Genomic DNA, 11149 nt, shown 5'->3' with positions numbered 1-11149 from the left:
TTTACAAGACACACGTTACTTTATTATACAGTGATCTCTCCCCAGTACACCTAAACAAGGAAGATGCTTAGATGGCAACGTCGTGAAGGGCACCAAATGCTTGGCAGCCCCCAGACCCAGGATGCCACCTGCAGCTAGGAGGGCTTGCTGAAGCTCGGGCTGCCACTCTGAGCCACGAGGAGCTGGGCATGGAGGTGGTAGTTTCCTCCCCACATAAGTCACAGAACCCATCTAGAGCCTGGTTCCTGGCTGCGCCGCGGCTCACTCGTGGCCCCCTTTCTGAGCACTGACAGGCTTTAGGTTCTTGGCTGTCAGGGTGAGGGTGGGGAGGGCTCCAGGAAGGTTTCCAGAGTGGCTTCACCAGGGACGCCCTGCCCGGGTCTCTTGGAGTCTAGGTCGAGGAGGGCGCACAGCTGCACGCCATCCTGGGCAAGCCGAGCCCACAGTGTGGGCGTGGTGAGGACACGCAGCTCATGCAGCCGCTCCCAGGAGCAGGAAAAAGCGTCGGGGCCCTCACCACAGCCCCCGGTTGGAGGCACACTGGGGTAGCCAGGGTGGGCCATCAGCTCGGCTGTCAGCGTGTGGCCTGTGGGTATACCTTCTAGGACCCGAGCCAGCGCCCCTGACACGCGGTGAGCAGACATGTGCCGGCCGCAGGTGCTCAGGCCCACGAAGGCATCAGTCCACCTGTGGATGCCAGGGCATCAGCGGCAGGGACCAGCAGGACTGCGGTGGGCAGGGCTAGACTGGGGGCAGGATGGATCCGGGGTAGAGGCGACGCGATCGACGCCTGACCCCGGTAGAGGCTGAGAAACAGACACAGCTGGCCAGGTGAATCGCCAGCGGGACGCACTGGGACCTGGGCCGGGCAGAGGGTGGGTGGGGGGCCTCACCTTAGGCCGTGGCGGGAGAAGGGGCCCACGGCGGCCCGAGCGTCGCGCTCCACCGCGCAGGCGAAGGCGCGAGCGGGGGCCTCGAGCCAGGTGCAGCCGCCGACGCCGCGCTCCAGCGGCAGCCGTGTGAAGCGCACCCCGCAGACCTGCAGCGCCTCGGCGAACACCTGGCACACGCCTGCGGGCGGGGCGGCGTCAGGGAGGAGCGCGGCCCCCACCCGGCCTGGGGGCGCCAACCCACGCACCTGGGAGCACGTGGACGTGCTGGTGCCCGTCCACGTGAGTGGGGTCACTGCCCAGTAATTCCCGGAAGCGGCTCAGCTGGGCCTCCAGCTCTTCCCGCACCTGGAAGGAGAGGACGACAGGCACCTTGAAGGTCCGGAAGCAGCTGCCGAGGAGGACCTCCTGCACGCACTTCCGCGGGACTGCTCCAGTGTGTGAGCCGGGCAAGCATCCAGCGCCCTCTCTTGCACCGAACGGCTCAACGGTACCCTCGGGCGGGGCCTTCACCTCCGCACCTGGGGCAAGTCCACGTCTCCGGCCGCCACTGCCTCCCGGAACCCCATCTTGCCGAGGAAGAAGCCTTCGGGGCTGAGCAGCGACGAGGTGCCGTGGCGGGCTGGACCCACCGGGCGGCCCTCGGACAGGTTGGCGTGGAGGCCCGTGGGGATGTGGTGCCTGCGGGCGGAGCGCGAGCGGGAGCACAGTCGGCCGCGCGGCAGCGGCGCCCCAAACCCGCCCGGACCCCGTAGGGGGCCGCCCCTCACCTGCGGGCCAGCTCCGCCGCGCTCTCCGCGGCCGCGCCGTTGACCAGCAGGGACACGCTGGTCACAGCCCCCGCCAGGAAGGCCTCTACGATGCCCTCATCGCGCCGCGGGCAGTAACCAAAGTCGTCCGCGGTGACGACCAGCCGCACCCGCGGCCGGGCCATGGGTGCCTCGGCGGGTGGCTCGGCACCAAGGGGATTGGGCTGAACAGTCCAGGCCCCGCCGCGGGACGCAGCCCGAGGCCCCGCCCCGACGCACACGCCCTGACGCGGCTGCACCTCGCCTTTGTTCTCGCCACCTACAGGTCCCCGCGTGGCCCTGCAGCGACCCCCCATCACCATCCGGTGTGCTCAGCCCTCACCAGAGCATGGCCGGGTTTGTTACAATGTGGAACTTCCAGTGACTGCAAAACTGATATTTAATATGAAAAATACAGAAAAGAAAACCTGAAGAAAAAAATCTCTTACTCTTCCCAGATATCGCCATCGTTCACTTTCTGGGTAATGTCCTTGCAGTGTTTTTTTCTAAGGAAATAAACACGCTCAATTTCTCTTCACCCCTACCCCAAAGTTTTTTGTGTCTTTTTGAGAAGATAATGATCACGTCAATGTTATCTCATTCTTGAAATGTGTCATTTTTTTTATGGTGACTGTGAATTTTTGGTTTTATTAACTATTATATTTCTTCTTTTTCAAATTCCCTATTTGTCTTTTGCTGATTTATCTAAGAGGAGGCTTTTTCTTGATTTGTAAAGCTCTAAGCAATAAGAAAATGAAAGGAAACACGTTTACTAATGGCTTCATCTGAGAAAGCCTTAGCCCGTTTCCATCTCTTGAGCTCTGTGCCAGGCTACAACTTTTACATTCGTAATCTCGTTTTCTCTGTGGTTAAGAAAAGCTTTCCTTGCTGATGACTGTATGAACAGTCACCATGGCTGACAGCCAGAGTTTTGGTTGTGATGTGGCTGTTCTGATTTTCCCAGTGGAAAGTGCAGTATTTGTGTCCAACCTGTGAGACTGGTAATGTCATTCCTCTTTTACAGATGAGAAAACTGAGGCTGAGGGAAGAGGAGTGTCTTGCCCAAAGTGATCCTGCCAGGAGTTGTAGAGCTGGGACCTGCCTCCCAAGCTGTGGGCTTGTTTTGATCCTCTGGGCCCAGGTCAGGGGCAGAGAGGGCAGAGCCGAGCTTGAAAATAACAAATAATATGCACCTCTTGGGGCATTGTAAGGATTGGAAGCTCGTCAAGCCCTTCACCAAGCTCTTGGAATAAGGATTGTGTTCAATTGTGATTATTAAATTGTCGGACCTCAACCAACTATCATTCTCCACTCGGAAGCTGATCCTGGAAAGGCCAGAGGCCCTCAGGGTCTGCAGGTTGGAAGGAGGAATTTAACATTTATTGAGCACCTACTGATATTAGCAATATTAGAGGTGCTGGCCCTGTAGCTGAGTGGTTAAGTTCGTTCACTCCCCTTCGGTGGCCCAGAGTTTGCTGGGTTAGATCCTGTGCACAGACTTACACACTGCTCATCAAGCCATGCTGTGGCAGCATCCCACATGGAAGAACCAGAATGACCTACAACTAGGATATGCAACTATGTACTGGGGTTTTGGGGAGCTAAAAAAAAAAGAGGAAGATTGGCAACAGATGTTAGCTCAGGGCCAATCTTCCTCAAAAAGAAAAAAGAAATATTAGAGATTAGGGGTAGTGCCTCAGGGTAAGAAGGGCTTGACGAGCTTCCAATCCTTACAATCCTACCCCCAAGGAGCACCATCTGTTAGACAAATAAGTAAATAAGTACAATACGGTGTGGCAGAGTCTGGAATAGGATTTGGGATAATTCTGTTGAGGAAAACCTTCTCCAAGGAGATGACACCTGGAAGGGGCATTGCATTAGGAGGCATTTACTGGGCAGAGGGGGAAAGCGGGGAGGAGAGGTAAGGATATACAAGATTCTTATTGGGATGCCATGTGTGTTGTATGGAAGACTTGACTTAATCTCCATACTCCTATGTGGAATGACACTCAACTCCATTTACAGAGAAGGAGCAGATGATCAGAGAGGTTGAGTCACACCGGCAGGAAACAGCAGAGCTAGGAATTCAAGCTAGATCTGTGACTTAGAGCCCAGACTTTCTACTGCGCTTAAGGGGACCCCTGAGGGGAGAGGGCTCAAGACAGACCCTGGGGTCATCCACACTGGGCGATGGGACTACCCTGGAAAGGAGCAGTCAGACAGCAGGATGACCAGGACGATGCAGCGATAAGAGCCGAGGAAGGTGCTTGTGTCACCGGGAGACTGGTGGCTTTCTCCCTTAGGCTCCCCTGAGGGCAGGTGCAGAGCGCGGATGGCGCTTCCTGTCTGGGCGGAGCCGGTCGACAGCATCTCCAGCCGCCGGCTCCCGCCTCGAATGTGGGCGGGGCAGAGCCTCGTAAAGTGGGGGGAGGGGAGGAGCCAATGTTAGCCACGCCCCCAACCATTGTGCCGGGGGAGCTACAGGGCGAATGGCCCGTTGTGAGCCAATCAGGACGTGGCATGTAAATAAGCAAGTGGGCTCCCTGGGGGCGACCCCAGAGCGCAGTGTCGCCGCCCTCCAGCGGGTACAGACCGCTCTGACCGGCCCCGAGCGAGGCGCGGAGACTCTGGTGAGCGGGTCGGCTCTGGGCCAGGGGCGGGGGCCAGGGTCTGGGAGGAGAGAGGGGTGGACACACCCAGGCCCAGAGACCATCGGAGGCAGGATGCAGATGTCCTCGGGGACCTCACCCCCTACGATTCTGGACATGGATGGTGTGCAGAAGCCCAGGGGACTCCGAGCAGAGGAAGGGCCAGACGCACGAACGATGTGGGGTGCGGGGAGCGAGGGACCCGCAGCCCCTGGGGCCACCGACGCAGTAGCCAACGGACGGACGTAGACTTGGACTCATGGAGGCCTGGGGGGACCCTCACGCCATCTCCCCGCCCAGTGCAGAGAGGAATCCGCGGCTGCACTGCAGAACCAAAGAGAGGAGTTGGGCAGTGGGCCGGGCCACCCGCACTATGGCCAGCTGCCGCCATCACTCGGGATACTTGGCCGACGATGAGGCGGGCCACACTGCGTACATGGCCCGGGTAAGTATGCCCGGCAGGCCCTGACTCTGAGGCCCCCAACATGTTTCCCACCAGCTCTGGGCCCCAGATTACAGCTCCCCTCTCCTATTGACTTCCTCTCTGGGCCTCTTAGGTTCTTATCACCTTGACCACTCCTCTGTCCCCCTGCTGGGCCCTAGTCACCCTCAGTTTCATTCCCTGTGTCTCCCTGACCTCCAGTGGCTTGGGAAGGGCTTGTGGACTGGAACCCCAGAGTGGGAGCTTGGAGTCTGCTCAGGGCCTAGGGCTCAAGTTGCAGAAACAGCCAGGAGTGCGCAGGGCTCGTGACCACAGGTGGTCTGTGCGGCCCAGCAGTGGAGACAGGGCTAGCCTGCTCTAGGACAGAGGAAGAGCCTGCGTGGGCCTCAGAGGGGTTTTGTAATTGCCCATTCACACCCTGTGTGAGGAGAGAAGCAGGCTTTCAGGCCCCCTGACCAGGTCTTGTGTACGTGAAATGCAGGTGTCAGGGAAGCTTCTGGGCAACCCTAAATAGATCCCCCCTTTGCAGAAGAGGAAATTGGATCTCAAGAGGGGCCATCATGCCCATGGGCAAACAGCCCGAATGTGACAGAGCCAAACCCAGGGCAGCCTGACTCCAAAACACAGTGCCTTCTACTGCCCACTCCCCACCCAGCTCCTAGTGCCCTAGGAGGGCCCCAGGAACCCCTTCCGCTATGGGGCATCCCTCCCCACCCTGACATGCCTGTCTGCTCAGGTGCAGCCACCCAAGAAGCCACTGTTGCCGGAAATGGGGCAAGCCTCCAAGCTGGGCCACATGCCACACCCACCGTCGATGTATGGCCCCTCAGGCAGCTCAGGGCTCCGTGGCCACCGCCGAAACCTGAGAGGCCTACAGCCCTTTGGTAGCTTTCTGGATTTCCTTGTTGAGGGCCAGGTCCTGGACAGCCTGCAGACGGTGGTGGAGGAGGCAACTGAGCGCATGGCCACTGTGAAGACAGAGGCCGGGGTGCCGCTGGTGGAGGTGCAGGACCCTATAGAGGTGCCGAGGGCGGGGCGGCGGGTGCGTGCCCGACCAAGCCTCAGTACCGTGCACCGGCACCGTGCCCGGCCCAGCCTCTGCACCGGGCGCCCCAACAACTACCCATCCTGCTCCAGCTCTGTGTCTGACTCCCATAGCAGCTTCACAGCCGGCTGGTTGGGCTCCCGCTGCCCAGACAGTGACTTGGGAGCCCGTGGCTTGGGCCCACTGCCGCCCGTGAGGGACAAACTCCTGCTGGAGAAGAACCTCAAACGGCTGCTGCGGCTGGAGCAGAGAGGGGTGAGATCTGGGGCCATGGCTCCGGTAGGGGGGATGGACCCCAGTCCAGAGCCCAGGGCCGGGGCAAGGCCTGGCTTGGCCACTCCTGGACACCTCTGAGAGTCTCCCTCTCTCTGCAGAAATGCCTGGGGCAGTCCTCCTCCCAGAGGAACTCTCTGCTGTGGGACTCGCTGGGCAGCCAGGCCAGCAGCCAGTGGACCCCGGAGCAGCCCCTGTCCTGGTTCTCAGGCCTGCTGGGCTCAAGCTCAGGCACGCCTGAGGCATCAGACCTGGGGCCTGGAGAGCAGGAGCTGAGCTTCCTCAAGCAAGAGTTCAACAAGGAGATCAAGTCCTTGCTGAGCCAGCCGGCATCGCTCAACCTGCCAGGCTACTGTTCCCTCCTCGAGCCCCATCAGACCCTGGGCTTCCTGGCCGAGCACCACCTCTTCCCCGCCCTGCAGAATGTGGTCAGCCAGGCTGTGGATAAGTTTAGCAATGCCCGCCGCCACAATGGCTGCCCTCTCTTCCCAACAGAATGGGAATTCCCTGGGGTCAGAATTCCCACGACAGAGCCCAACTCTGGCCCAACATCAGGCTCCAAGCTGGCCATACCCACCGACCAGGAGGAACCCTGCGAGTCTCTCCACACCATACCCTCCAGCCTCAAGATGGTTCATAGAAAGAGCATCAAATACGGAGGACGGGGCAAGCTCAAGGAAGGTGCTTCCCCCGTGTCTAATGCCCAAGTGGCCACCAGGTTCAGTCTCAAGGTGACACCCACAGAAGAGCCCAAAGTCCCCTCACCCCACCCCAGGCAAGAGGTGCCCGACCAGGACCCTGAAGTACAGAGACCACCTGTGCCTGCTTCTGGGCCCCTGTGCTCCAGCCAGAGGGCCCGGCCCTGGCGGAGACTGCATCTCAGCCTGCCCGCCCCGGGGATCACTGTGGAAGTGCCCTCCAGCCAGACCCACCTGACCACCGGGGGCACAGCTCCACTTGCCTCCCCTTGCCCTCTCTCCTCCCACCACCACCCTGTATTCTCACCACTCGCCTCCTTGGTAAGAAGCTTCTCCCCATCTCCTGCTTCTCTGTATCTGGAGATGACCTCAGGGGTGGGGCTGTGGGGCTTAGGGATGGATTTGCAGGGTAAGGACTCCTCCAGCTACCACTCCTAGCAGCCACTGTCGCCGGCAGGTGCCCAAGGTCCAGGTCTCTTGCCTGCACTGTGGGAACCACCTGAGCAGGGGAAAGCTGATGGGGGACCAGGAATCCTGGCCTAGCTACTGCCAGGTGTTGTCAAAGATGAATAAAGGCTATTTTTTATTCTGAGTATTTTTTAATGTTTGAATGTGAATCTCAGAAGCCCTCCCACGTGGGGAGGGTCCTGTCCCTTGTGGACAACAGTCTGAGCCTGGAGTGGGGCCCTGCATACAAGGTCCAGCTCCCTCTGGTCCTGCTGCCCAGGACAGGGCTCTCCAGGGTGTCTCCTTGCTGAGAGGGAGTTACTCAAGAAGGGTACAGAGAAGACATAGGTGGCTTCACCTGGTGGGTCCCCAGCATAGCCCCCCGACCCTCCTCTTGCGCCAGACATGCTTCATTCCTCTCAACCCTGGCCTGGGCAAGAACCTGCCAGATCCCAGGTTGTACAGGCTCTGCTTTGGCTAACATTGTGACCAAGGTCACCGGCCTTGCCCCAGGCCTGACTGGTGTGGCCAGCATGACGACGGTGTGGTAAGTGTGAGGGTTGGCCGACATACACAGCTTGTGCTCACTTGTTGCCTGGGACAGCACAGCAGGTGTGGCAAGGCCGTCCCCTTAGTACAACAGGTGTGGCGCCCATGTGGGTCATGTGGAGGGTGCTCTGGATCTGAGGGGCGTCCCAGGGCAGCATGAGTGGCATGACTTGTCTCCCTTTCCCTCCCCGGCTGCTGCACAGAGCCCCGAGTACAGGTTCCTGAAGAAGAAGCCGCTGCCCTCCATCTCGTCCAAGTCCACCATGTCCCACCTCTCCAGCCCCTGGTATGAGGAGCTCGTTAACTACTTGATGGAGCAGTCCGTCTCCTTGCTCGTCTACAAGTACAAATTTGAGAAGAACCTTACCGAGCAGCTGGGCTTCATCTCCTTCCCTGTCACTGAGGTGCTCATGGACCTCTTCCTGGGCTTCAAGAAGGTGAAGGGCTCCCGCATCCGCCTGTCCTCAAAGATTGACTGGAGCTGCCTGCTGCGCAAGCTCGAGGAGGCTGAATGGGCCCAGCCGGTGTCCTGGCAGACCCAGCACGACGCCTCCCACCTCGGCTCCTCCCAGCATAGCAGAGAGTCCCCCTCCACGCTGCCCCAGCCAGCCACCAACATGGATCAGGATGAGGCCACAGAGCCTGGCCTCGATGCTGAGTTGGCAGACCCCCAGCTGCTCACCCCCGAGAAGGATCCTACAGCTGAAGAGGAGGAGACCGCGAGCCTGCTGCAGGCCAAGCTCTCCACGCCCTCCAGCGTTGGCATGGGCTCCAATCCGTCTGAGCAGGCAGAGGACATGGAGGAGAGCCGGAGCAGTGAGGATGGCGAGGAGGACAACCACAACTTCTTTGGGGACCAGGGTGAGCCCTGGGGCCCCCCCAAGTCTCAAGTGGAGGCCAAGGTCAGCCACTCCACAGAAGCAGGCCACGGTGACCCCCCATGAGGGCCCCCATAAGCCGCACTGAGCGCTCAGTTCCCTGCTCCTCCTCGTGCTCTGTCAGAATGCTACCCACCCAACCTGCCCCTGCCCTGAGCAAAGGTCAGAAGGGCCGAACGCCCCTAGGGAGCTCTGCTGTGCCTCTCAGGGGAGCCAACGGGGCAAATAAAGCTTGTGTTGATGGAGTGTGGTTTTCTCGTCCAGAGATTACAGCCTCCCTTCCACACACCTGCACACCCGCCTTCGAGTAACATGTCCAGCGGGCCAGGTCTGGCCGCAGCTGGCCTTCATGACAGCTGGCCATGTTCTGACTCCTGTGACCTCACATGCTCTGCTTGAACACAAGTCCCTGCTCCTGGCCCTCTGCACCCTAGGCTGCCTCTTCCTGGCTCTTCAAGCCTCTCAGGGCTCATGGTCCTCCTCTGTCACAGCCCTTGTGCATCACAGCTCCTGCTTCTGGATGGCTCCTCCTCTGCCAAGGTGGCTCTCCCCTCCCTTTGACATTGCACACCTTCACGTTCCGACTGAGGAACCGCGCATCCACCCTCTCCTGCTGCTCCCATGCGACCTGTCTTCCTAATTTGTGTTTCCCAGCCCCAACTCCTGAATCTGGCGGTTTCACGCCAGGTCACATGGGGGCTGCTGGTCAGTCAAGATGTGGGTTGGTTGCTCCAGGCTGGCCACGTGACTACCTCTCCTGCAGTGGCCCTGGGCAGGCAGCTCTCTCTAGAAGGGTCTGTGGGCGTAGCTGGCGCTGTGATTGGCAGGTCTCATCTCCAAGGTTCTCCTGGGGCTTCTGGCCATCCTGTGCCACCACCAGCTCAGCACCCTCCTTCCCTCTGCCTTCCTGGTGCAGCCTGTTTGTTCCGTGTTCAGGCATCTTCACCCAGGGAGCAGCTCAACCTCTTCCCCCCTCATCTTGTCCTGTGGCTGAGAAAACACTTGAAGATGCTCCTCTCTGCCTCGCTGTGTAGGCACCATTGTGGGGACCCTGATGGGTCTCTACTGCCTCCCCCTGGAGCCCACCCGGGTGCATAAAGGCCATGCCTGCTCAACCCAGCCTGACCATGCTCAGTGGTCCATGGGTTAGAATACAGCAACTGTAGAGCTTCCTCTGGAGCCAGGCAGGGAGGACCTTCCACACGATACCCACACCCTGAGATTCAGGAAGGAGGACTTGCTCCCCTACCAGTCAGAGGGACCAGGGTCCTAAGGTGGCAGGGGGATCAGGGACCCATTTTCTCATAGAGCTCTTTTGGCAAGCTGAGCATTGTAATACCCATTCCCTGAGGCCACCCACTGCCACCACCAGCACAGTGTGGGGCCGTGACAGCCATTTTCATACCTTATTGCCATACCACTTGGCAACAGTTGATTGGACCTACTGGTGCATCCCTGTTCCAAGCTGGGCCAGTCGGGTTCTTTCCTGGGACCCTGCAATTGGGAGGGACTGAAAGATTCTGCTCCAGTTTGCACTAACTGCTAAAGACGAGTGTGGATGGTGTGGAGCAGCCATCTTCCACTCTTCTCACAGAGTGGCAGGAATCCCGTCAGCAGAAAGGAGGGAAGAGGGGAGCCCCAAGGCTCTGAGAGACAGCAGCTGCTGTGACACCCACCAGCTCCCCAGGTCCCGCTGTCAAGTCCTCACGGGGGAAGAGACCATACCTCCTCCTCATCCTCAGAGGCACCCGTCTAGGGACTGTCCCTGGGGTGGCAGTAGCCCCTTGGGAACTACTGGCACGTGGTGCTAGAGACATCTGACCTGAGCTCCTGTGTCAGGTATCTGGCGCTGTGTAACCACTCCCAGACTTAAGTGGCTTCAAAGAAAATCATTTGTCACAATGCTGGGTTTTGACAGGCTCAGCTGGTAGCGGTAGCGGTGTAGGCAGAGTCGCCCATGTGGCTGCTTCCAGCTGGGGGCTGGGCTGAAGCTGGAACATCTCACATGGCCTCTCCTCTTCCAGTGTTTCTTTCCACGTGTCCTCTGACCATTCAGTTGCCTGCCTGCACTTCCTTATAGCACGGGGCCGCAGCTGGTTTCCCAGAGGGAAGAAACAAGACCCACCGGCGCTCTCACAGCCTGTGCTCAGGAGTCCCAAAACAGCACTTTTGTGGCATTCTCTGGTCAAAGCGAATCACAATGCCTGCCCAGATTCAAGCGGAGGGGAGACGGACTCTGCGTCTTCACAAGAGGCGCAGCTTGCACTCACAGGATGGGAGGAATTGTTAGTAGCCACATTTGGAGACTAGCTACAACACACACCCCCTCCCCCCGCCCCCCATTGCTGATCGCACCTTGTGCCGTCCCTGGAACCAAGTTGAGTCACTCAGATTCTCCCTTGAGAATCTGAACCTGAAGGCAAACTGTGGCTGACAGGTAGAGGGCCCTGGCGATATCATAATTGGCCTGGAGCATCTGCCCATAGGATGA

The 11149-nt window shown here is 59.3% G+C and overlaps 2 protein-coding genes across 7 annotated transcripts; one reads left to right on the top strand and one right to left on the bottom strand.

The window, feature by feature from the left end:
* On the bottom strand, positions 1–2155 carry YDJC (YdjC chitooligosaccharide deacetylase homolog). Of its 5 annotated transcripts, none has more exons than XM_044775438.2 (5): positions 1661–2155; positions 1412–1571; positions 1135–1238; positions 894–1071; positions 1–746 (listed from the first exon to the last, which is right to left on the bottom strand). In XM_044775438.2, exons 1-5 carry the CDS (start codon positions 1999–2001, stop codon positions 705–707), a joined length of 825 nt encoding a protein of 274 aa, XP_044631373.1. In that variant the 5' UTR covers positions 2002–2155; the 3' UTR covers positions 1–704. The 5 variants fall into 5 exon arrangements, with proteins under 5 accessions (XP_044631373.1, XP_044631374.1, XP_044631372.1 ...); XM_044775439.2 differs by having other exon boundaries at positions 1–687; XM_044775437.2 differs by having other exon boundaries at positions 1139–1238.
* A 238-nt stretch (positions 2156–2393) lies between these two features.
* Positions 2394–8898, top strand: CCDC116 (coiled-coil domain containing 116). Of its 2 annotated transcripts, XM_014868094.3 has the most exons (5): positions 2394–4308; positions 4632–4771; positions 5505–6068; positions 6188–7105; positions 7984–8898. In XM_014868094.3, exons 2-5 carry the CDS (start codon positions 4700–4702, stop codon positions 8722–8724), a joined length of 2295 nt encoding a protein of 764 aa, XP_014723580.2. In that variant the 5' UTR covers positions 2394–4308; positions 4632–4699; the 3' UTR covers positions 8725–8898. The 2 variants fall into 2 exon arrangements, with proteins under 2 accessions (XP_014723580.2, XP_014723578.2); XM_014868092.3 differs by having other exon boundaries at positions 2394–4771.
* The last annotated feature ends 2251 nt before the right edge of the window (positions 8899–11149 follow it).

This window comes from Equus asinus, chromosome 8, assembly GCF_041296235.1.
Source record: "Equus asinus isolate D_3611 breed Donkey chromosome 8, EquAss-T2T_v2, whole genome shotgun sequence".
NCBI lineage: Eukaryota > Metazoa > Chordata > Mammalia > Perissodactyla > Equidae > Equus > Equus asinus.
Note: the sequence above shows the minus strand (reverse complement) of the source record. Positions and strands in the feature narration are given on the sequence as shown.